Here is a 24,865-nt window from a genome sequence, read left to right on the forward strand (position 1 = left end):
AAAAAAAGATCACTTTTCAGTAAATAGCAAGATTACTCCTGTAAACCCCAAAACTCACACCCTGGATCAGTGTTCTCAACTCTGGGTGAGCTTCAGAACAGCCTGTGTAGTTCTCTAAAAACATGTCCAGGTTCCCACTCTAGATCCAGTTAATCCCAACATCCAGGGTTTGCTTCTTCCTCCTCTGCATTTACCATTTTTAAAAGCTCTTCTTGACTTTGTTGTACAGCCAGGGTTGAAATCACTGCTCCAGAGGCTACTGCTACAAATGAGTTGTTAGAGAAGCAACATACAGGGTTATAGAAGGACTAGGGAAACAGTGGAGTAACAGGAAAGGTTAATGTTAGCTAAAATTCTCTATGCCTTTGGAGGGGTGGATAAACTGAAGTAGAATGGTGCACATGGCCATAAGGGCACAAAACTGAGAAATAGAAGGCATAGTTTCAGCCTTCTCTTGGACTCTCTCAGGGTGTCTTTGTAACACCCTAGACAATTTAGAAAAGTCGGTGCTCATTCAAGCTCACACATAAGAAACGATTTTGAGGGAGAAAGATATAATAAATCCAAAATAGAAAGGATCTCAATTTATAATTCAAAAATCAAGGTCTAGAGCTACTAGTACTCAGTACTTGAAACATGGCTAGTGTGAGGCGAACATACATTGAGATATCCTAGTGTAAAATACACACCATTTTCAAAGACTTAGCGCGAAAAAACTATAAAATATATCAATAATTTTATATCGATTGCATGTTGAAATGATAATGTTTAATATACAGAGCTCAGTATATTTATTAAAACTGTTTCCTCTTACTTTTTATAATGGGGACACTAGAAACCTTAAAATTACATTATGTTGTTCACATTCTACCTCTGTAAGACAACGCAGGTGATTAAGACTAACCTGGGGAGACCACCTGGTACTAAAGGGGCGGAGGTAAAGGGGAGCGGGGTGGGGCGGGCGGACGGTCAGAGCCTAAGGTGAAGTAAGGTAATAAGATTTGTTTTTAACACGCCATTTAAAAATAAACCCCTATAAAAGGTAGCCACTGTGTGGGATCACCCGGACAATACTGTGGGAAGAACGTCTTGGAGGAGGAAAAGATTATTTAATTTCCTTGAAAAGCCCCGAAGAACTCAAGTCCAGCATTTAAGGTTCCTGATGTAACCAACCGGCCTCGTATTGGAAGCCGGGCCAGCTGGGCGTGGGAGGGCCCTGCCCGGCGGGAGGAGCATTCCGGAGTGGTGCAGGGAAGGCCCAGGAGCCACGCGGCTCAGGAAACCACCCCCGCGGCTGGATAGGAGAACACTTCACTGGCCCCTCCTTTGATGACTCTCCCTAGGCCCTTACCCTGCAAGTGGGAAATCACTTCTTCAACAACGCCCTCTGGGCCCATGCCTACGCCACGCTCCAAGGCCGCTCTCACTGTGGGCTAAAAGACCCCACCCAGGTGGGCCAGAGGGATGCGGGGAACCGAGAAAACCCAGATGCCTGCTTCGACTGCACGCGCCTGCGCGAAAACCCCTACTGGCTCCTAGTTTCAGCCTCTGCTGCCTTGCCTTCGTCCCGCCTCCCTTTCCCCGCCTCCACCTTGTACGTCACAAAGAGTGACGTGTAAAGCGAACAACCACAGTCCCTCTCCTCGACAGCCAGTAGGGAAAGGGGAGGGAGGAGTGGGGGGAGGGCAGAGGACGGAAGGAGAAGGCTTGGCGGGGCTGGCTCATCTCGGTCACCCAATCAGAGCTCTGGGGAGGGGCGGGGCGGGGCACGAGAAGAGGGTGGGGGTGGGGCTAGGGCTAGGAGTTAGAAGGCTGCGGGGAGGAGAGGGCGGGCTCCCAGCAATTAAAAGCGGCCAATCAGGGCGTGCCGGCTTCATTCGGAGAGCGGCGTGGGGCGTCGCTGCCGCCGCCGCGCGCGCCGGGGGCTGGCTGAGGCCATGAAACAAAAGAAACCCTGAGAGGGGAGCCGCTGCCACCTCCACCAGCCCGCCCCGCTGCCGTCCCCACCCACCCACCTAGTTACCTACCTCTGCCACCTTCCCCTGCTCCTCCACCCCGCCCTCTCCGGTCTCCGGGCGGCCCTGGCGCTGCTCGGCCCGGGTCGCCAGCCCCGCCGCCTCCCCAGAGGAAAGGTGTTTGCGCGCTGAGCAGGGCCGGAGCCCTGTCCGCCATGGGACTCGCCGCCTGCCGCGCCTGACCCGGCCGCCGCCGCCGCCGCCGCCGCCATTGACAGCGCGCCGCCGCGATGCCGAGCGGCAGCTCCGCGGCCCTGGCCCTGGCGGCGGCCCCGGCCCCCCTGCCGCAGCCGCCCCCGCCGCCCCCGCCGCCGCCGCTGCCACCGCCCGCGGGTGGCCCGGAGCTCGAGGGGGACGGGCTCCTGCTGAGGGAGCGCCTGGCCGCGCTAGGCCTCGACGACCCCAGCCCGGCAGAGTCCGGCGCCCCGGCGCTCCGGGCTGCGGCGGCGCAGGGCCAGGCCCGGCGGGCGGCGGGGCTGTCTCCGGAGGAGCGGACTCCTTCTGGCCGGCCCGGGGTCTCGGAGGCGGCCGAGCTGGAGCTGGAGGAGGACGAGGAGGAGGGGGAGGAAGCGGAGCTGGACGGAGACCTGCTGGAGGAGGAGGAGCTGGAGGAGGCAGAGGAGGAGGACCGGCCGTCTCTGCTGCTGCTGTCGCCGCCAGCGGCCGCCGCCTCTCAGACCCAGCCGATCCCGGGCGGGTCCCTGGGGTCGGTCCTGCTGCCCGCCGCCGGCTTCGATGCCCGGGAGGCGGCCGCGGCGGCGGGGGTGCTATACGGAGGGGACGATGCCCAGGGCATGATGGCGGCGATGCTGTCCCACGCCTACGGCCCAGGCGGCTGCGGGGCGGCGGCGGCCGCCCTGAACGGGGAGCAGGCGGCCTTGCTCCGGAGGAAGAGCGTCAACACCACCGAGTGCGTCCCGGTGCCCAGCTCCGAGCATGTCGCCGAGATTGTCGGTCGCCAGGGTGAGTGCGGGTGTGGGGGGTGTCCAGCTGGGCTTGGCCCCCGGGCGTGGGTGGGGAGACGAAAGAAAGGAGCTTGGGGCAGAAAAGGCGAACCCGGAGAGTCCTCCAGGTCCACCGGGAAGGGGTCTGGGAGGAGCTGAGGGTCGACGAGATGAGAAGATGGGTCACCTTGCGAATACCCCACGGTGTTCCTCTCATCTTGCGTGATAAAAGGAGCTAAGTTTCTCGGGCCACCCTATCCGGCGGTGTTCACTTTACTCGGGCTGTATTCCTGGAACACCCAGCTGGCGTGGCACCAAAAACCTCAGTGAGGTGGTAAAAGGTCGGGTCGGTTGTGGATTCGGTGTTGTGCATGGAAAGCTTTGAGATTGCAAGTTTGCGCAGCCGACCGTCTTTGTAAAAGCGCTCAGCTTGCCTTAGGACGGCTTGTTGGGAAGAAGAAATGGAGGCTTGTAGAAAGAGCTCGTTCGAGAGGGACGGGGATGTTCAAGTGGTCGTTCTTACCGCCCGCCCCTTCGCTGTTCAAAAACTTAGGTTTTTTGCTAACTCTCTGTTGATCTTACTGTATCCGTTTCGATACATTTTAACTCTCGAAAAGGCACATTGGGTACCTTTTAGAGCACTTTAGGGTGCACGATGAAGAAAAATTGGACAGTAAAGTAATTGAGTTAAGGAACTTCATGCGTTTATACAGTTTTCAGTAAATTCTCTTCACTTGCCAGCACACCAGTACTGCAGACAGACTCCTCCCACATTGCTCAGACAAAGGACCTAGGTCTCAGATTCCAGGAGTAGATTTGTGGAGGTGGGGGAAGGGATGCCCAGAGTACCTCTGTATCCGACATTTTTAGGGAAGGTCTTATGCTCTTTAGCATAGCTCTTTTCCCCTTTATTGAAGGAGTAAATACTACCTGCCGCTGCCTTATTACAGTATGATTTAACCTGGTTGATGCATGTCTTTCTCCTGTTAGGTTGAGAGCATTGTCGGGGTCAAATAAAGAGAAGTGATGGCGCTGCTGCTTAAATGATCTCATCTTTCCCAAGTGGTCTAGAGTACATAAATAAGAGGTCTGTCGAAATGGTGGTTTCAAATATCAGAGTTGGCTCATCTCTTACTTCTAGGATTTTAATAAGAAAAATCCATCTGAAGTCTGGTTAGAGGAAATAGCGTATTTCAGACTGCCTGGTGACTGGTACTTAAAGGCAGTGTTCAAAGCTGATGCCCTTAAAATTAAGAGTTTATTTCCGTAGTTTGGTAGATAAATTTTGCATGCCTTTTTTTGTTTTTTGGTTTGTTTGTGTTGTTTCGTTTTTGCAATACTGAAGATACTAATCCAGGAAAGAACTGTTTCACCTCACATAGAATAAAATTATAACATCTCAGATTATAGACTCAGAATGAGTTGGTTATTCGGATAACAACATCGGAGAATTGCTATGTATCAGGTTTGTATTTTGCCAGGCCTTGAGTTTATGGCAGTTGGGAATGTGAGGTTAATTCAGACTAACTCGGCTGCCCTTAAGAAGCTAACAGTCTAATAAACAGTGGAATGGCGCTAATCTAATCTGTAGTTAATGGCATTAACTATAGTGTGTGACAAAGTGGTACGTATAAGAACATCAACCCTGGAGGGCCTTGGAGAACGGATAGGACTTTAACAAATGGAGATGGAAGAAAGAATGAGGGACAGTGTGAGGAAAGGTGTGGAGAAATAATCTCTAGGTATGGTTGGAAAGTTGCTGCTGGGGGGGAGGGGAAGTTTTTTTTTTGATACTTAGGGTCTGATACTTAGGAGAGTGGTGAAAAGGGGCTGGGAACGTGTCTGTTCAGGCCCTACTACAGTGACATTTCCTTAGCACAAGTTGCTTCAGTGTGCTTATGGTGACAGTTTAGGATAATGAAGGAAAAGAACACTTACAGGACAGTTTTACTAGGGGACAAGATACTGATACCTTTTGTATATTTAGTTTAATACAAATTTTTGTCTTCTGTATTATACCCTTTAAAGCATGATTAAATGTTCCTTAATTATGCAGACTGTTACCTTTATGCAGATCCATTATTTAAAAGTAAACTGAATTCATCCCAAGTTTGTATTTTGTACCAAGTTATAGCAATGAAATGGTCTTTAGTTTTTCTTTTTTAGGGCCGAGCTTACTGGTTAATAAGGAAATGTGAATCTATTTATGTCTTAGAGCATGGAGACAAATTGCTGACTATTCCTTTTACGCTTAATATTTTCCCAGAGTTGACAGCACTGTTAAAAGTATGTCATCATCCTCTATCTTATCTTAAGAACAAAAAGTCTTATCCTTTTCCTGTTCTGAACCATTCAACTAGTGGATCATTGACTCCCTTTGCCACGAACACCTCTCAGCAGCACCATGATAAAACCTGTAAAGTTATTGTCGCACTCCTGCAGGCAACTTCTAATGTTTGCGTCCTTTTACAGTGTGATAATTTCCCCTTTCCTTAAGTGAATAAACAGGGCAAATCATTTAGTTTACTTTTTGCTTTGAATGAACAAAATTTTCCTCCTTAAGAATTATTCCTTCCTGCCATTTTATTCATTACCTGAAGTCATAATTTTCTGTTTGACATCTCTTAATTGGTTTTGGAAATAATCATGTCACAGATGGAGACATCTGTGACCAGCTCTGAAGCAAAGAGTAGGACAAATTGAATTCTGAGTCATATAGACTAGCAACTCATGTAGATGGCCTCTGGCTCCATTGTCTTTCAGAAAAACAAACCGCTGCTTTTGATTGTGATGAAAGTTTGCAGAGCGTTGACCTCATATTTATACTCCCCAGCAGCATATGGTCATTTGTGAATGTTCAATTGGCCCCCTTTTTTAAGTGTGCATCTCATTTTGAAACCAACAACACTGTACAACAAAGCCAGGAACTGAAAAGAGGCTAAAGACTTGTAATCCAAGGTTTTATATTACTGTTTAAGATTAATGTACTTCTTCAACTATTTTCATTAGTTATTTACTTGATGGTCTATGTGTGTTCTCTAGCCTCCTAGTCAAGAAGGGCTATTTCTGGCTTTTTTTAATTGTATACTGTCAAAAAACATTTAAACTAATACTCTCAGTATCTGGATATTTATGAATAATACATATGCTGATATACTGTACATTATAAAACATGTAAACAATTTTAAAAGGATGAGGTAAAGATGGAAATTGGAGTGTTTTGATTTTTTTTTTTTCCTGCACTCCAGTGAATTTTCTTGCACCCTACTTTGGCTATCACTGAGCTAGACCTTCTTAGAAATTTTTTTCTTCTTTATTGAGCTGCTCTCTCTCCACTGATCCCCAGTGATTGTGTATATTGTCACTTTTTGAACAGTTAATATGTTACATTGCTTGAAGTTGTCTTAAATACACCCTTGTGAAAAAATTTTCCCAGTTTCCTAGGGTGGAACCACTCTTCCAAGTTCTAAAAAGAGAAAGCTTGGTCTTGTACATAAATTCCCTGTTTAAGAAAAAATATACATTTCATGAGGAGAAATAGTTTCAGAATAATGCTAAAGCCCGGTGTCTCTTTTGTGGAAGAGGGGGGATTGTTGGCATTCTCTCTGCCAGTTCCTATATTACATGCCATTTAACTCTGCTAGGTGTTTATCCCCATTTTAGACATAGAAACTGAGGTGCTGATAGGTATCTTGCTCAGATAGTGGAACTTGGGGTTAGACCAGTTTGTTTGCTAGTAAAGATAAAGTTCTCATTCTACATTGCTGCCTCAGTATTGAAGCATCTTGCTCAGAAAGGCTAGTAATATTTTGGGTTAATTTCTGCCCTAATCATGGGTTGGGGTACTGTATTTCTAATATGCACAACTTAAAATATCACTGTCCAAATTAATTTACTTAATAAAATTTTGGTGTCTACTACACAGAAGGCACAGGTCATTCTAACATTCTAGTTCTAATGTGTCTAACTAGAAATTCACTCTCATTTATAATTCAGAAAGTTAATTTGTGTGTATATATATGCTAGCTTTAAAAATTAAATGTTGTCATTATTCTAGGCTTTAAAATCTAAATAATAGTTTGTATTAGCTCTGGGACCATTGGGGAAGGTTCGATTATTATAATTGTTTTGCAAATGGGTGGGGAATCTACTGCCTTTTCTTCCTGCCTTACTCAGCTAATGAACTATTTGATTCACTAGGGAGGAAATGGAAAATAAAGTGGTAGTTCAAGGGTGTATTTTCTGCCCCCTGTTAGAAATGCCAGTGGCCAAAATGATCCAGGGAATCAAGTATTTGAGAACTATTAATCTGTTAGAGATTTCCATTGAGGAAAATTTCCAACAATGTCTGTGGGTTGGAATTCTAGATAGTTCTTACATTTTAAGTTTTCAAGGAAAGGTGGAATTTAGTTATAAGACAGTGCTTAATATTTTATGGATTTGGTTTTGAATGAATTTAATATTTGTACAGATTGAAGAATTTATTGCTTTTGTCTTAAACTGAATACAAAAATGTTTTAGAATGTATGTTTTAATATAAAAATATTTGTTGCAAATTGTCCCAATTTGCCTTTAACAGTCTCTGCTCAGCTGTGATATATTGGAAAGAGCCAGCAATCAGAAATTAAAATTCCTAAATTCTGATTACTCTGTGCCAGTAACTCACCTTGTGGTCTTGGACAAATCACTTAAACTTCCTAGGCTTCAGATTCTTCTTCAGCTGGGTATAATCATATCTACAGCACCTCTGGGGACTATGAATTGTACACAAATAAATTGACATATATGAAACTGTAAGTGATAAGCACATACTACTTGTGTTAAGTTAAATCTGAAATTAATTCGAACCACTCTGTTAATCTCCTTTCCTCAGCTTGAGCAGACAGTTTTCACACATTACTATATTCGTCTGAGGTGATAGAACTAGAATGAACTGATGTCTAAATGCCTGTTAGGCAAATGGCACCTCTATCCAGATAGGCTTAAATGATGCTGTGATAACAAAGAACCCCAGCATCTCAGTATTGAAACAACAGCGGTTTATTTCTTATTCACAGGGACTGTGCTCATTTTAGTCATTCAGAGTCTTAGACCAGTGAAGCAGCCACCGTCTCGAGTGTTAGCTGGTCTTCCCCTGTGCCAGAAGGATGAGAGACAGTGGCACAGCACACCCTGGTCTTTAAATGTTAAACCCAGAAGTACTAATGATCACATCCACTCATATTTCATTAATCAGAGCAAGTCATCTGGACACACCTAACTTCAAGTGGGCGAGTAATTACATTACAATCATGTGCCTACAGGAGAGAGCCAAAATATTCATGATGTTTACCACAGTATTATTTTAAAATCTATGGGATTGTGACAATTTTTTAAATGTAATTTATGCCCTATAGGATTTGTAATTTAAACTCAAAATGAAAAAATTATAGATAAAAGTGGTCATAACGGGAATAAAGACACAGACCTACTAGAGAATGAACTTGAGGATATGGGGAGGGGGAAGGGTAAGCTGTGACAAAGTGAGAGAGTGGCATGGACATATATACACTACCAAACGTAAAATAGATAGCTAGTGGGAAGCAGCCACATAGCACAGGGAGATCAGCTCGGTGCTTTGTGACCACCTAGAGGGGTGGGAGGGAGAGAGATGCAAGAGGGAAGAGATATGGGAACATATGTATATGTATAACTGATTCACTGTTATAAAGCAGAAACTAACACACCATTGTAAAGCAGTTATACCCCAATAAAGATGTTAAAAAAAAAAAGTGGCCATAAGATACTAAATAGGAAAGTGTATTCGCAGTTTAAAAACTCCTTTAGGGACTTTCCTGGCAGTCCAGTGGTTAAGACTGCAGGGGGCAAGATTCGATCCCTGGTCGATCAGGGAGCTAAGATCCCACATGCTGCGCAGCGCAGGCAAAAAGAAAAAAAAACTCCTTTAGGAAACTCCAAACAGATTATGGATAATCTGTTTTAAAATCCCATTGATCTTCAGGTGATTCTAAAGTGATATATTTATTAAACTGCATCTTAATCCTTCTCAAATGGCTTATATACCATCATGCATGTTTACTTTTAACTTTTTCCCCCGTACTACCATTAGGTACCATATAGACATTTATAAGGATTACATCTGATATTTAAGCTTTTAAAATGATATTCTAATACTAGTGATACCAAGCCAAACTATGCTAAATTGAATATGCACAGCATAATGTTATTTGAATACTTTGAGGCTTTATTCCATGACTGATTTTGAGAATTTTAAGTTACGCTGCATAATTATAGCACCTCTTTCATGCCAGTGTTCGAGATTTAAGAACAATTCGTGTGGGCATGGTTTGTTGCCTGTGTCCAGTAAGCAAAAACTGCAGTTCATTGTGTGCAGGGGAGCCTGATTTGACCACAAGTAAAGTGGTATCGTGAAATAATGAGACTAGGCCTTAAAATAATAAAATTTTTTCATGAGCTGCAGATGTAGTTGAAGGTAAGCATAAAGTAGTTTCATCTTAAACGTAGTTAGAGGAGAGTGGGGAGGTAATAGTTCCAAACTACTAGAAGGTTACCAGTGTAAAATGTTTGCCCTTTGGGCTGACCTTTTTATTACTGTCCCCCTTTCTATACCACTCTCCCCTCCCCTTTGGCTTATCTTCTACCTTTCCAGCAGTACCTGCAGGAAAGGACATTGAACTTGGAGTTAGGAGACTTGTTAGAGAGCTGGCTTTACCATGGACAAATCGCTTAACCTCACTGAGTCTCGGTTTCCTCTGCTGGGGGGAAGCTAGTCCATCCAGCTGTTCTTCCCAGCCCTCCCCCACCCGCTCTCCGTTGTGAGGATCAGGTATGAGAAGATGTCATTAGTACAGATTCACTGTACAGTGGAAAGTATAAAGGTAATAAATTATATATGAGGCAGGGTAAAGTTTATAATTTTTTTTACTGCTAGATTTGTACACTGAGCAAATGCTAGTTGAAACCAAAAATTGTCATTTTAGTAAGTTTTTCATAGGACATATATACCACTAGTTAGTGATATATATTATATTTTTTAAAGTTTACAGTGTCTTAAAATTTTATTTAAAATCAGCACTTTTGAAATGTATTTCCTGGTAAAGACCTAAGCTAGTCTATAGTCTGGAAGAGAATCATTTACGAATGAATCTGATTCCATTATATGATTCCCATACAGAGGTAATTCTCAGCTTTCTATTAACATCCTCCAAAGGGCATGAATGTAATTTTAAAATCCCCAGTTAGGAAAAGTGTTCTGCCTTTCATCTCTAATTTACACCCTCTTCTGGGTGTCACAGCTTTTGTGAAAGGCCAAATATGAGCCCTTCTTTTGTTAAGTATGTCGATCCTCTTGTCTAAACTACGTGAAAAAGGAGGGGGTTTTTAAATTTAGTTTAACCTCTGTTTTTAAAAATACCTTTATGTATGCAGGGAATTCTCCACTTCTAAGAATCAAGTAGGAAAATAAGTCAGGTTGAGAGAATGGTGTATTTAGGGAATTGGGAATTTTAGGAATCATTAGTTTATAACTTTGGGCAATTCTAGCTTCAGTTTTCTTCACATATGAGATTGAACTAGATTATCTCTTGTAGCTCTTATATTCTTACTTTTGTCCAAAAAGAGTTCCTAAAATCATGTAAAAGTAAACCAGGTTTCAAATTACCAATTAGATTGACTTCAACATATCTCCTCCCAGTTTTGTAAAGTTTATAATACCTTAACATGCTTTTCACAATCTAAATATAAGTTTTATCTTCAGGATTTAAATTTTTTTAATGTTTTTAAACTTTCAATAGAAAATTGATTCATCTGATTTAAAAAAAATAATAACAAACATTTAAATGTGTCAGGTAGTATATCATCTCATTTGATCCATTCTTATTTCCACCATACAGATAAGGAAACAGATCTATGGGGATACAAATAACTTACCCAGGGTCTCAAGCTAATAGAATTAGAGACTTGAACACTCCAACTCAGTAAGTGGTAGAACAAGCAGACAAAGCAGCGAGGATATAAAAGGCTTGAACACCACCAGTAGCCAACAGTATAAGAAAAGAAAATGACAGATCAATATCTGTACTTGAACACATGGTAGACACCAAATCCTTTTGGTGCTTGAAGTTTGGTACAAGTCAGTGAGGGCAGAACTGAATCTCAGTCATCTTAATGTCAGTTAAAGTACCTGAAACATAGCAGATACTTGCTGTTTATTTTATTGAACTGAATAGTTGGATTAGAAACTTGCCATTTTATTATTTATCATTTTAGTTTTCATGTTGTGGCGTTTTCTTCCCTCTTGCCTTTACTTGAGGAGCCAGTCAACCTAAAGTTGTTTGGATCTGTTTGTTTTAGATGCTACTTGATTTAGGGCATTAGATGTCCATATGAATACTGGTAATCAAAACTAAGATCACATAAATGAAGCCGTTTGAAGTGTTGACATAGTGATGTCTAAAGTGAAACAGTATTCTTAACAGAAAATTTCAGAAAATTTTGACTAGAGCTACAAGAAGGGCCCGTGAACCCAGGAAAGGAAAGCTGTTTCTATATTGTGCGTTTAGGAATCCATTGCATTGCTAATCTAAACAATTTATTTAAATGTTGGATTAAGTTGTGTGCATAAGAAACACTCTCTTACTGGGATTTAGCTGATGTTCATCAGTCTGTGAAGCTCTTAATACTGAAAAATTGAGTCCTTGTAAAATTATAGGTGTTTTGAATAGTCTTGTCTAGACTCTTCCAAGAGGAAAGGGATCTTATTTATATATAAAATCATTAAAGAATATGATCCCCTCATTAATTCTAATATATCATGAAATGTACATATAAAATAACATGTTTCTCTAATGCTTTTAGAGAAAAATAGTATGGAGTAGTGAGAGGAGTATGGAATTATTAAGGCAACTTGTGTTTGAGATCTGACTTTCCAGCTGGGAGATGTCTCTAAGCTCTTTCAGTTTAGTTCTTTCCTATCCCTATCCTTCCTAAAGCTATTAAGCCAATCATTACTCTGTTATGATTAAATGAAAATATAGGAGAGTTTGGAAAACTGAAAAGTGCTACGAATTTTACTATTTCAAAGCCAAGCCTATTGGCTCAGTTTACTCATGAAATACTTGAAATGGTGGGGGGGAGGGGGGTTAGGTAGCCTAAAAAAGCTGTCCTTTACTGAACACAGGCATTGTAATAAGTATTTTTAATACATTATTTCATTCAGTCCTTGCAACAACCAAATGAGAGAAGTAACTTTAATTATAGTTCCTCACCCATGAAGGGAGAGATAGAGGTTTGGTGGCCTGTTAGAGCTCCCAAAGATGGTTTGTGATGGTCTGTTCAAAGTCTTATGTTCCCAGGTATAATTCAACCTACTTTTCTTGAGGAAAGGAAGAATAGATGTACGCATGTGGGATATGGTAGTATCTGATTTCCCAAGTGCTTTTTAGACTTCAGAAGTGATTTTGTATTTCCTAGGAGAAAAGGGACTAGGTCAAAAGATAAAAGCATTGGAAAGGAGCTAGAGGTTGAATGACCTAACATTAAAACCACAAGCAAACTCTGGTGGTAGATTAGAACCCAGTCCTGCAGATAATCAGGTTTTTTTCCTTACATTATTCCCTTTAAACTAGACCTCGGAATAGTATTAGTAAGTGGTAACTGTGATAAAGTCATATCTATATTTGTATTATTCTTGAGTTTATAGAGCCTTTCACACACACAGTCTTCATCTTTTCCAAATGACTGTGTTTATTACTCAGAAGAGTTTGTTACTCAGAATATTTGGGGGGGGGCGGGGAGGGGAAGTACTAGGAGGGTTTTCCAGGTTATTTAGGGAAATATCTGGGTAGAGATAAGGAAGAATAAGGCATGTTTAGGAGATGATAAAATCTGGGAGAAGGTAAGTCATGGCCACTTAATTAGGAGATGGATGGGGTGGGAGCTGGGGGTAATTTAAATATGAAGCCCAGAGTTCTAATTTTCTTGAAGGTAAAAAGAACTACTCAAGGAGTTTCACTCCCCCTCTTCATTGTTATTAAAGTGTGTTTCTGTATGTGTGTGTATACTGATTTCCCTTTTAAAATAAAACCTCTTGGAGAGAATTTCTGAAGAAAGATATACCCCAAGGATGACCCAAAGTGAAAATACTCGCAGTTTTGGTGTGTGTTTATAAGGGTTTTAGCTTTCTTAATCACCTTATATTTGTAGCTGATTGATGAAATGAATGGGAAATACAGTGAATTTAATTTCTGGAAAACAAAATCCTCTGTCGAAAATCTGCAACACTTCACATAACCTTTGGGACTTCTTTAAAAAAAAAACAAAAGTTCTTTGCACCTACAAGATAGACTTTAAACTCCCTTGCCTCATGTTAAAGACTGAATCATCCCCCATCTGACCTGCTTTCCTGCCATTCTACCCTCCAGTCACTTAAAGCTCCCACAACACTGAGCCAGGTGTGGCCATCTTGTGCTCTTGATTCCTGCTTTGGCACTTGCAGTTCCCTCTACTTTGCTTCCCACCTGGCAGAACTACTTTCTTCAAGCTTAAGTTCAAATGCCTTTGAAGTCTTCTTTCATTTTCTGTAAGCAACAAAGCCCTCTCCTTTTCTGTGCTCCCACTGCTTTGTATGCCTGTTTTCATTAAAGCAGTTATCTTATATCAGTATTATCTTATATATCAGTATTATATCCATATTGTTCTCATGACTGAGCTCCTTTCCTTTCTATACTGTGAGCTCCTTGAGAGCAGAAATTATGGTAGTTCCTGTATATCACCTGGAATTAGCACCAGCACCTTTATAGGGAACTTAATATTTGAATGGGTAAGTTTAAGCATCAGGCTTGTGAATGTTTTGGGCCAAAGAAGGAGTGGTTTAAATCCCTTAGGACAAGTGGAGGCCAGGTTTTACTTGTGCATCTCTTACCAAGTCACTTATGTCTCAACATAAACACCCTGTCTTTGTCAGCACCCTGGCTTATCTATTTCTTTTCTACCTATTTTGATTTTTATCAATAGTTTATCCCTTCACACTACTCCAGTGCCTGTGATCCCCAGACTTTTCTTGTATTTATATCTAGCTACTTATATCTGGCGACTGCCCTGGACATTGGGTCTCTCTTCTTGGGTTAGGGTTTAAATTTTTTCTGAACCAAATACTTTCCTTTGTTCAAAAGCCAGGGACCTGGAAGAATGGAGGAAATAATTGGAGAAAGGGAAAAATGGTAATGCAGTAGGCAGAATAAACCCCCTTTCCCTGAAGATGCCTACACCCTACATCCCTGGAAACTCTGAATATGTATATGGAGTATGGACCTTGAGATGGAGAGGTTGTCTGAGATCATCTGGGTGGGCCCAGTGTAAACACAGGAGTCCTTAAAAGCAGAAGAACTTTCCCATCTGGGTCAGATACAAGAAGAGGAGAGATCTTAAATATGAGAAGGATTCAACCTCCATTGCTGGTTCTGAAGATGGAGAGACAGGGCCACAAGCCATGTCGGTGGCCTCTAGAAACTGGGAATGGCCTTCAGCAGACAGTCGGCAAGAAAGCAGGGAGCTCAGTCCTATGATGGTAAGCAACTAAATTCTGCCAATAACCTGAATGAGCAAGGAAATAGATTCTTCCCTGGAGCTTCCAGAAACACAGCCCTGCAAACACGTTGATTTTAGCCCTGTTGAGACCCATGTCAGACTTCTGACCTACAGAATTGTAAACTAAAAAATTTGTGACATTGAAGCCACTATGTGGGGTAACACTAAAAAACTAAAGCAGGTAATAAGCAAAATTAAAGGACAGGGCTTCCCGGTGGCGCAGTGGTTGGGAGTCCGCCTGCCGATGCAGGGGACACGGGTTTGTGCCCCGGTCGGGAAAGATCCCACATGCCGCGGAGCGGCTGGGCCCGTGAGCCATGGCCGCTGAGCCTGCGCGTCCGGGTGCTCCGCAACGGGAGAGGCCACAACAGTGAGAGGCCCGCATACCACAAAAAAAAAAAAAAATTAAAGGACAGAACAAGATTTCTGGATTGAGGCCTCCATTTTCCTTCTAGCTCTCAGCTCCTACAGGCCACCTGTAGTTCCTTGCCACGAGGTCTCCATGGGCAGATCAAGCACAGATAGTCTGCTTGCTTCCGGGCTAGCCAGAGCACAGCTGACTACTTCTGAAGCCAGCTGGAGAAAACTCTTTTAAAGGACTCGTGATTACACCCATGTAATCTGGATAATCTTCCTATTTTAAGGTGAATTAATTTGGACTGGAATCATATCTACATTACAGACTGTAATTCTACATCTGGTTCTTCTAAGTATGTCATTCCACGTGTTTCATGGAATTAAAAAGTGGCCTTAAAGATCTAGTCTAGTGCTTTTAAGCTTTTCTGACTGTGACCCGTCCCCCCACACCCCCCCCACCCCTTGCAAAGGAACATTTTATGTTGCAGCCCATTGTACACATATTTACTGAAACATTTGGAACCTATTCAATTGATATGGCAAACCATGGTTTCATCAACACTGAAGATATCATTTCAATTCCATTTCTTCAACTCCTCTCCCAGCAACAGAGGACCTCTCCCTCTTAACTGCTCAGGCAGCTGGTGGAAGAGGCTCTCTTTACCCTGGAGAAGCAAGACCCAATCTTTGCTACTCTACCAGGGAGTGAGAGGACCAGAATTCTGGCTGCAGCTGAAGAGTTTTAAGGTGAAGCACAGTCCCAGCCACAGTGATAGAGAAAGGGGAAATGGGTTCCTACAGGAGGGAGGTAAGTTGGAGACGTTCTCTTGGGAGAATTTACTTCCAAATCAAAATAAAATTGCAGCTATGCAAGTCATTAGTGCTATTCTAGTTCTTAATCTCTACGTAGTCTGGTATAGAGCTTGCCATATGTCGGATTTTATTTGTAGCTGTAAGAAAACAATTATTAGTCCTTACTTCTTGGACTTATTCAGCTTCGAGGTTATGAAATCGTTTACTCTGCTGTTCATAAATTTTTTTTAAATCTCAGAACTAGCCAAAAGTCTGATTGATATGCTTAGTGTAATAAAACGTATCATTTCTTCATAACTAATTTAAATTTTTTTCTAATTTAATATTTCTTTGGAAAAAAAACTAATGCATTTGTATGGTTCAAATTTTGTAAGAAATAAAAGTGTACAAGGAAAATTGTCACCCTCCTACCCTGTCTCCCTAAGTCAACCAGTTTTATGACAGCAGAGTATTCCCTTATATAGCTATACCAGCCTCACACTAATACAAACAGTAATATAATGCAAAGGTCATTTGCTCCTGTGCAAGTATTCCTACAGACTCAATTCTATGAGTGGGATTGTAGGGGCAAAAGGATACTTGACTTGTAATATTGATGGATATTGCAAACTGCCCTTGAGGAGTTTATACTCTCAGCAGCTAAATATGAGGGTTTTTTTTTCCCATTCTTACTAGCACTGTTTATTTGTTTTTGATATTTGACAGTCTTATAGATGGAAAATGATACCTCAGTTCACATGAAAATGGGAATTTTCATGTTTGGAGCCATTTATATATTTCCTTTTCTGTGAGCTATTTCTTTCACCTATTTTTTCTGTTGGGTTTTGGTGTTTTGATATATAAGGGTAGGTATATGGGTACCTGTGTAAGAGAGAAATTAGCCATTTGTGATGAGAGTTGTAAATAATTTTTTTACGTTGCATTTGGTGAGTTTTGCCATGCAGCAATTTTTTTTAAAGTGCAGTCTAATTTTTCAGTACCTTTATGGCTTATGAGTTTTGTGACACTCTGAGATTATAAACTTTTCAATGGTTTTTAAAAATATCATTGCACTTTCAAATAGAAACTCAATCTAAAATACTCCAAAAAGCTTTTTTACCATCTCTACCTGCAAAATAGTAAAACAAATTGGTTTTTTCTCCTTAGTCTGTGCCATCTGTTTAGAGCTCTGCCTATTCAAATTGTCCCAAACTTTATAACGTGTATATATATTCTAGAAACCATGTGGTGGTTGTTGGGAGCTCAGAATATGCATGTTCTCATAGAAACAATAATGTGATTGATGAGGTTTCCTATGGGTTTCCTGATCTGAGTTAAGGCTACTGTGTTAAAACTGTCTTATAAAATTTAGGAGCGAAAAGAAATACTTCTGTTTCTCTTGGCAGTGGCGTATAAGGGATTGGCTTTGCTATCTTTCTGTTCCCTCTTTCCCCTGATGTGCAAAACCTAAGCACATGACCCTTTTGGGCAGGGTAGGCCTATCTTACGGCCCTATCTGAGAGATGGTCCACACTCCAACCATCTGTCTTCTCTGTCTTCCTAATGAGCCATGTATTAAACATCTATTTATTTGTACCATCCATAGGCCCAATAGTGTCTGTGTACCTTTAGGCATATTTTCTTAGTTAATATACCTACTAGGTATTAAAGTATTCTACTAAGGTGCACCTGACAGTTGCTTATAGTCTCAGAAGCATTTAGAGAAGTTTCTTAATGCAGCTTTCTAATGTTCACTACAGTAAGGGTTGAGAGGGGCCAACCCTAGACTCTCAAGCTAACTCTCCCTTTGTCCTTAATAGAAGTGTCCCAGTGTTTTTCTGCAAGATGATCAGGACCCTCTTTGTTAGAAATGTGTGATTCTAGCAGACTGCCTTCTTGTTGAGTTGTAGCTCAGAGAAGAAACTCATGTGTCCAGGTAATGATAGTAACTCCCGTGCGTGTGTAGTATGAAGAATTAGGCGTTCATTCCACCCTTTCAGACTTTCTTAGGCATCTCTCCATCAGTCACGTATTGGCCAATGGAAAATGATTGCAGTTCTCAACCTCAAGCAGCACCTACTGTGCTGACTGAGGGAGTTTCCTAGAGATTTAGCCTGTATAAATGATAAGTAGACGTAGAAGTTTTATTGTTCTGATCTTCCAGTTCACTTTCTTTTGTGGAGCAAAAGCAGATATATTTTCCTATGCTCAGAAGTTACACTATCAAATTAACCTTGTAGTTCATTGTCGATATAAACTTACAGCAGCACTCTATAATAAAAACTTTCATGTTTTACAGTAGTGTAAATTAGACTGATTGCACTCGGCCCTTCTTACCTCCTCCAGTTAATGCACTAAGTGCTTTCTTTGCAATTTTGCTTTTAGCTACACCACCCATCCACCCCCACCCCCTAGTCTTGAATATAACCTTCAGGTTAGAGAAAACCTGACTCTGAAAGTGTTTTCATGATAGGTACCTAAGATCCAGCAGTGAGAAAGTGGCCGTTTCTAAGTTCTACAATTTGTTGGAAGGAGAAACAGGATCTTCATTTGTGGTTCAGATCCAAAAGTTCAGTGCTAGGTTGAGTGAAGTTGTTATTGAATAACATATTCAGTAGCTTCATAGCATAAAGTTAGCATAATCAACTCCCTTCAACAGGGTTGGACTAGCATTATGGGGCCAGAATATGAAAGGCCGGGAAAGCTCAACAAAAATGCTTAGATGCAAAGCAATGTGTATAAGAAGGGCCCAGTGTTCTTATATAGAAAAATGATCTTTGTTTCAACAAATGTTATATGGCCACCCTGTGGCATATACTTATAGCCAACCACCCAGTGCTTTGAGAATGCTTAGGGAGCGCACACAAACCAGTCCTGAGGGAGAGGAAGCTCCATAGAGGATGAGGCATCTAAACTAAAATCTGAAGGGCTACCAGGAGTTAAGCAGAGCTGGTAGTAAAGGGGCAAGAATAAAGGAACATTCTGATCATGGAAGCAAGGGAGCATGCATAGGAGCTTAATATGGTGGAAGCACACCCACAGAGTTTAAGAAGTGAGGAGGGGGAAAGGAGAGGGGTACAGAGATAAGGCTAGAGAGAAGTAATCAGGTACCAGGTACAGAGGAACCTTGTGTGTGCCATACTATTGACTTTATCCTTATGGTAAACAGAAGCCATTAAAGCACTTTATGCAAAGAAGTGAGCATGTGATAGGTGCTTTGTTTAGAAGGCATCATCTGCCTAAAGTGACTATAGAGAATGGATGGGAGTGAGGCAAGAATGGAGGCAAGGAGATCTATTTGGTCGGGGGTGGAGGATACTTCTGGCAAGCTTCACGTTAAGACCTTTGAAAAGTATAACCCCCGAGTTTTATGCCTTAGTTGTATATTTGACATCTTTGTTACCGTTCGAAACCCTCTAATCTTACGCAGTTGGCACTGGTAATGGGTGATTACTCCAAAAAGTAATCATGGGTAGTTATGCATAGGTGTCTTAGATATTTTACTTATTTAACTTAAACATACTCAGGATTTAGGGCCAAAGCCTTTTATTTGAGAATGGGGCTGCCAACCAGCATAGTCCTTTGATAAAACCACATTCAATGACCATATTCCATACAATTTCCAATATGTTTCTTTTGAATTTAGCAAAGTTATTCTGTGTTAGTTTTTTTACCCCAGGATTTTACAGTTGTCTCACCCATAGTTCAACAACATCTTTTTTTTTTCTTTAAGGTACTCGTCTTTATTGAAATTTTAAAAAATAATCAATTTTCATACAAGTTCAGCATCTTCTCACATTTATATGTTACTGCTTTATGTAATTGTTAATTTAGTTAATGCATGAGTGCAGCTAGTATAAACAGATTGGAATCAAAACAACTGATTCTTAGTGAAGCCTGAAATCCAACTGATGGAACAGAAAAGAGATGATGTACTAGCCTTGAGCATTTTGCCATTGTCATCAGTTGAGTTTTACAGAGGAAAGAGTAATGTTAAGGTAAAATAATAAGACAGTTAAATGGATGTCAGTTGAAGAGTTTTTATCGCAGTATAGTTGTGTGGAATTTGAAGTTCTGGGAAGAGCAAAAAGACTATATAGATTATGAAGTCAGACTAGGTTTAACTCTGGCTCTGCCTCTTACTTGCTGTGTGAACTTGGACATGTTATACAATTTTTCTGTGGTTTATATTCCTTAGGAATAAAAGGAGTATAATAGTCTCATCCTTAGGGTTGTTATGTAGATTAAATAAGATGATAGATGTTAAATGTCTCACATGTACATTAATGGTTTTTCTTTGCCACCAACACCCTGCACGGTAGTAAACTATTAGTGTTCTGAAAGTCAGACCCACTTATAGTGTAGCTGGCCTATTTCATGCATCATTTGCAATGACTGATAACAAGAGGAAGAGACGATAAGCCTGACCTCTGAGTTAAAGACCTCCAGTAGAGGTGTCACCTCCTCCCTGAGAATGAGAGATCACCAGGAAAGTATGCCTCAGGATCTAGGAATTAGGAAAGCTTTATCATCATCTAGTGATAAGTTTTTGTGATAAAGAAAAAACTCTAAAACTTAAAGAGGGAAGAAAAACTGCCCAGACGCAGACTTTTAGCTTGAAAGGAGCTTTCTGTGATTTGTCTTTATCAATATTATTGAAGCAGATGTTGATACTTACGAAATATTTCTTTCTAACAGGTTGTAAAATTAAGGCGCTGAGAGCCAAGACGAACACGTATATCAAGACACCTGTTCGTGGTGAAGAGCCCATTTTTGTTGTCACTGGACGGAAAGAAGATGTTGCCATGGCCAAAAGAGAAATCCTCTCAGCTGCAGAGCACTTCTCCATGATTCGTGCATCTCGAAACAAAAATGGCCCTGCCCTGGGAGGGTTGTCGTGCAGTCCTAATCTGCCTGGTCAGACCACCGTTCAAGTCAGGGTCCCCTATCGTGTGGTAGGATTAGTTGTTGGACCCAAAGGAGCAACAATTAAAAGAATTCAGCAGCAGACCCACACATACATAGTAACTCCAAGCAGAGATAAGGAGCCCGTCTTTGAAGTGACAGGGATGCCTGAGAATGTTGACCGAGCACGAGAAGAAATAGAAATGCATATTGCCATGCGTACAGGAAACTACATTGAGCTCAATGAAGAGAATGATTTCCATTACAACGGTACTGATGTAAGCTTTGAAGGTGGCACGCTCGGCTCTGCGTGGCTCTCCTCCAATCCAGTTCCTCCTAGCCGTGCCAGAATGATCTCCAATTATCGAAATGATAGTTCCAGTTCTCTGGGAAGTGGTTCCACAGATTCCTACTTTGGAAGCAATAGGCTGGCAGACTTTAGTCCAACAAGCCCTTTTAGCACAGGAAACTTTTGGTTTGGAGATACACTACCTTCTGTAGGCTCAGAAGATCTTGCGGTTGATTCTCCTGCCTTTGACTCTTTACCAACATCCGCTCAAACTATCTGGACTCCGTTTGAACCAGTTAACCCGCTCTCTGGCTTTGGGAGTGATCCTCCTGCTAACATGAAGACTCAGCGCAGAGGAAGTCAGCCGTCTACTCCTCGTCTGTCTCCTACATTTCCGGAGAGCATTGAACACCCACTTGCTCGGAGGGTTAGGAGCGACCCACCTAGTACAGGCAGCCATGTTGGCCTTCCAATATACATCCCTGCTTTTTCTAATGGTACCAATAGTTACTCCTCTTCCAATGGTGGTTCCACCTCTAGCTCACCACCAGAATCAAGACGAAAGCACGACTGTGTGATTTGCTTTGAGAATGAAGTTATTGCTGCCCTAGTTCCATGTGGACACAACCTCTTCTGCATGGAATGTGCCAACAAGATCTGTGAAAAGAGAACGCCATCATGTCCAGTTTGCCAGACAGCTGTTACTCAGGCAATCCAAATTCACTCTTAACTATATATATATATACATAAATACTATATCTCTATATGGACTCATAAAGGCATGGGTATAATGGTACCCCCAGTAAACTTCCTAATGAATTCTTATGACTGTTATCAGGCTTTATTGGGATTAGGCTAAAGTTGTTAGTAAACTTATAAAAGGCTGCTGTGGTAACACTAAACCTAAGTGGTCTCTTGTCTATTAGTTTGGTTTGAATTATTAATACTATCCTGTAGACCCAGAGACATAGCTTGTGTAAGAATTGCTAAAGCTGACGTTCAACTCGGCTGAGTGAAGATAATCATAGGTTGTGTGAACCTATGAGAAAAGCGTATACGTCTAAGATTTCAAAACGATGGGTCCCAAAGCCTAACCACATTAAGAGTTTATGGAGGGTACTTGGCATTACAGATGATTCAGACACTTCCAGTGCTGCCTTCTTTACACTGCCAGTTTTCACAAAATAGGTTTGTTTGTTTTTTATTTCACAACAACTTATGCCTAATTCTGCAGGATTGCAAGTAACTTTCTAATGCATTGTGATGACTTACTGGTAATGATAGGGGCTGATGGCGCTTTACTCGATCACTGGTTATAATTTGGGACAAAAACTGCTACATTGACCTTCATCTCGCCCAGAGTGCTCACGGCTGGTATGATCAGTGGATCAGGAATGCATTTGTGTCGATTGTGAATTCATACCCATTGCCTCCCTTGGTGAGTGTGGAAACGGCCACCTGGGTTTTTCCATTTCAGGAAGGGCTTTGGGATGCACCTATATTGGCTAATAATTGAGGATACGAACATTCCATTCATTAGTCTGATCAAGCTATTGATTAATTTTTAGACTATAGATCAAAATGTGAAACATTTTATGTTCAATCCATATTCGTCTTGCACATTATAAATATATTTTTATTTTTTAGTAATTTAGGGGAGGGGGGAGGGAGAGAGGGATAATAACACCCTTAGCATAATTCACAAAAGCAGCTGTGATGACCTCCAATCAGTTTACTTCATTTCAAAACTTATTTCCAATCAAAAGGAAAGATTTCTTTAAGATACACTTTTTACATTTCACCTGTGGATGTCTGTGACTTCATCCTCAGTATGTTCCCAAACCTGTGCTGGCATTGAACGGACAGAACATTATACTGGTGGGGTTTTCTACTAATTATTTTTTGAAGCGTTATTTTCCCAACACAAAGAGCTTTTTTTCTCAGTATAACAAAAATTGAAATCCTATGTGTATTGAATAGTAAATAGACAAAATTTTATTTTTTATTTCCACTTGAAGAGTTACATTTCGTATAAAAGTTTACAAATAACGGTTTTTATTTTGATTTTTTCAGTATAAAAAATTGCCTTGATGGCATATTATGATGTAATGCTGATTGCTTGTAGGATAGTTATATGTCAGTATTGAAACCTAATCTTTAGCTGCCGTCTTGTAGATACAAACGAATGTTCACCAAGCATGTATTTTGTATTTTGTTGCATTGTACACTGCAACTAATAAGCCAAGGAATCGACATATATTAGGTGCGTGTACTGTTTCTAAAAACCACAAACTAAGAATGATAAATTATCAATATAGTTTAGTATTTGCTAATTTTACTACACTCTTTTGTTATGTATATGTAGGGAAGTCATAGGGATTATAAATTCAATTTGAGTAAAGTTTAAAACCATATATTTTATGATAAAGGGCCTTTAACTTAAGATGGCCAAAGCACTGATATTATATATTTGCTGTAAAGAGAATTATAAGAGTTTTATTTTTCTGATATTAAAAGTTACTTAATAAAGACTTGTTTCCATTAACTTGAATGTATTCTCCTTGGTGTTTTTCATGTGATCATTAGTTTAGACTGGGAGACTGCTGTTTGCCAGAATTGAAAATTTCCTTTTACAGTGTTTCCCCTCCTCAGCCAGTGACCCTGTTGCTTATGCTCCTATCCGAATTTAGCTTTTTTCTTTAAATAAGTGTCACATTAGGTAAAACTAGAGATTTGGCTAGTGTCAGATTGTATAGTTAGTTGCATGTTTATATAGTTGACCACAAATAACCACTATTAACCTAATTGTAAATAAAATAGTGAATGATTTATACATATTAATGTTAACTAAAATCCTGAACCCAACTTAGACTTTACTGTTTCAATCCTTTGTTACAGATTTTTGTCTTTCTATCACTAAAACTATAAAACTAATGTTTTTCTAATATGAAGGTACAAGTTTTTAATTTTTAGTTCCTAAGTACCTTCGGAAAGGTTTTGCGGTTGATAAAAATATTACTCCGTTAATGAAATTGACTTGATGCTGACTGGAATAAATTGTTGCCGTTTGTTAAAAAGCAAGAATAAAGGCAGTTCTAGATTATTTTAATAAAACCAAAATTCTGTTCTTAATACTTAGAGGTGTTAGCCACAGGAAGTCTTTTCATCATACGTTTTGGACAAATTCTCAGGCTGTGCTAGACGACTCTGGAATATATAGATTTGATGGGCAGGATCATTGCCCTGTAGAATCATTTTACTAGTTTTAGGATTAGCCTTCAGAAGTTTGAAAGTTAAATTATTTGAGTGTGTTTTAGTATTTATACAATTCCAGCATAGATTGAATGAACGGTGAATATGAATTTAACCTTTACCTAATATAAGGTCAGAATCTTTGAGGGGACCTTGAAAAACAATCTACTTTGGAGGCTTTCCTTGCCAGAAGAAGCCAAAACTTTGTCTGAAAGTAATGTTAGCAAAACTGATAAGCACTTATCCAAGGTCTCCGTCTGAATCTGCCTTTCCTCACATGCCCACATTCATTTTCTTGTTTAAGGACATACTGTGGGAGAGGCTCCAGGAACCCCATGGACCTGTGTTACCAGGGAATTGCTGCACCACACTGGATAATCTGCAGTGTGGATAATCCAGAATTGGACAGACCTATTGAGAAGAACTTGACATTCCATTCACACAAACTTGGAGGCTAGATGCTAAACTGAAAACATTTGGATCAGCTAGCAGCTTAGTTACTATAATGATACGTGATTCTTTCTGTAAAGGATTTTATCAAAAGAATCCCCTTGCAAAGTAGGTTTTTAGCAAGAGTGAAAAAGGCTAGAATAATTAGGTTTAGAAAATAGATACAGAATATTGCTCAGCCATAAAAAGGAACAAAATTGTGCCATTTGCAGAGACGTGGATGGACCTAGAGACTGTCATACAGAATGAAGTAA

The 24,865-nt window shown here is 40.9% G+C and overlaps 1 protein-coding gene across 1 annotated transcript; it reads left to right on the forward strand.

Annotated features, from left to right (window-relative positions):
• The first annotated feature begins 2,245 nt into the window (after window positions 1-2,245).
• MEX3C (mex-3 RNA binding family member C) lies at window positions 2,246-23,460 on the forward strand. The gene is made up of 2 exons (XM_060121310.1): window positions 2,246-2,978; window positions 20,414-23,460. The coding sequence occupies exons 1-2, from the start codon at window positions 2,246-2,248 to the stop codon at window positions 21,637-21,639; spliced, it is 1,959 nt and encodes a 652-aa protein (XP_059977293.1). The 3' UTR covers window positions 21,640-23,460.
• The last annotated feature ends 1,405 nt before the right edge of the window (window positions 23,461-24,865 follow it).

Source organism: Lagenorhynchus albirostris, chromosome 14 (genome assembly GCF_949774975.1).
Source record: "Lagenorhynchus albirostris chromosome 14, mLagAlb1.1, whole genome shotgun sequence".
Taxonomy (NCBI): Eukaryota; Metazoa; Chordata; class Mammalia; order Artiodactyla; family Delphinidae; genus Lagenorhynchus; species Lagenorhynchus albirostris.

What these genes read in the sequence shown, in the direction of transcription:
- MEX3C (XM_060121310.1), top strand. Translation starts at nt 2,246, where the DNA reads ATGCCGAGCGGCAGCTCCGCGGCCCTGGCCCTGGCGGCGGCCCCGGCC. An exon ending in CGAGATTGTCGGTCGCCAGG is followed by an intron (nt 2,979 to 20,413) that starts GTGAGTGCGGGT and finishes TCTTTCTAACAG; the next exon opens with GTTGTAAAATTAAGGCGCTG.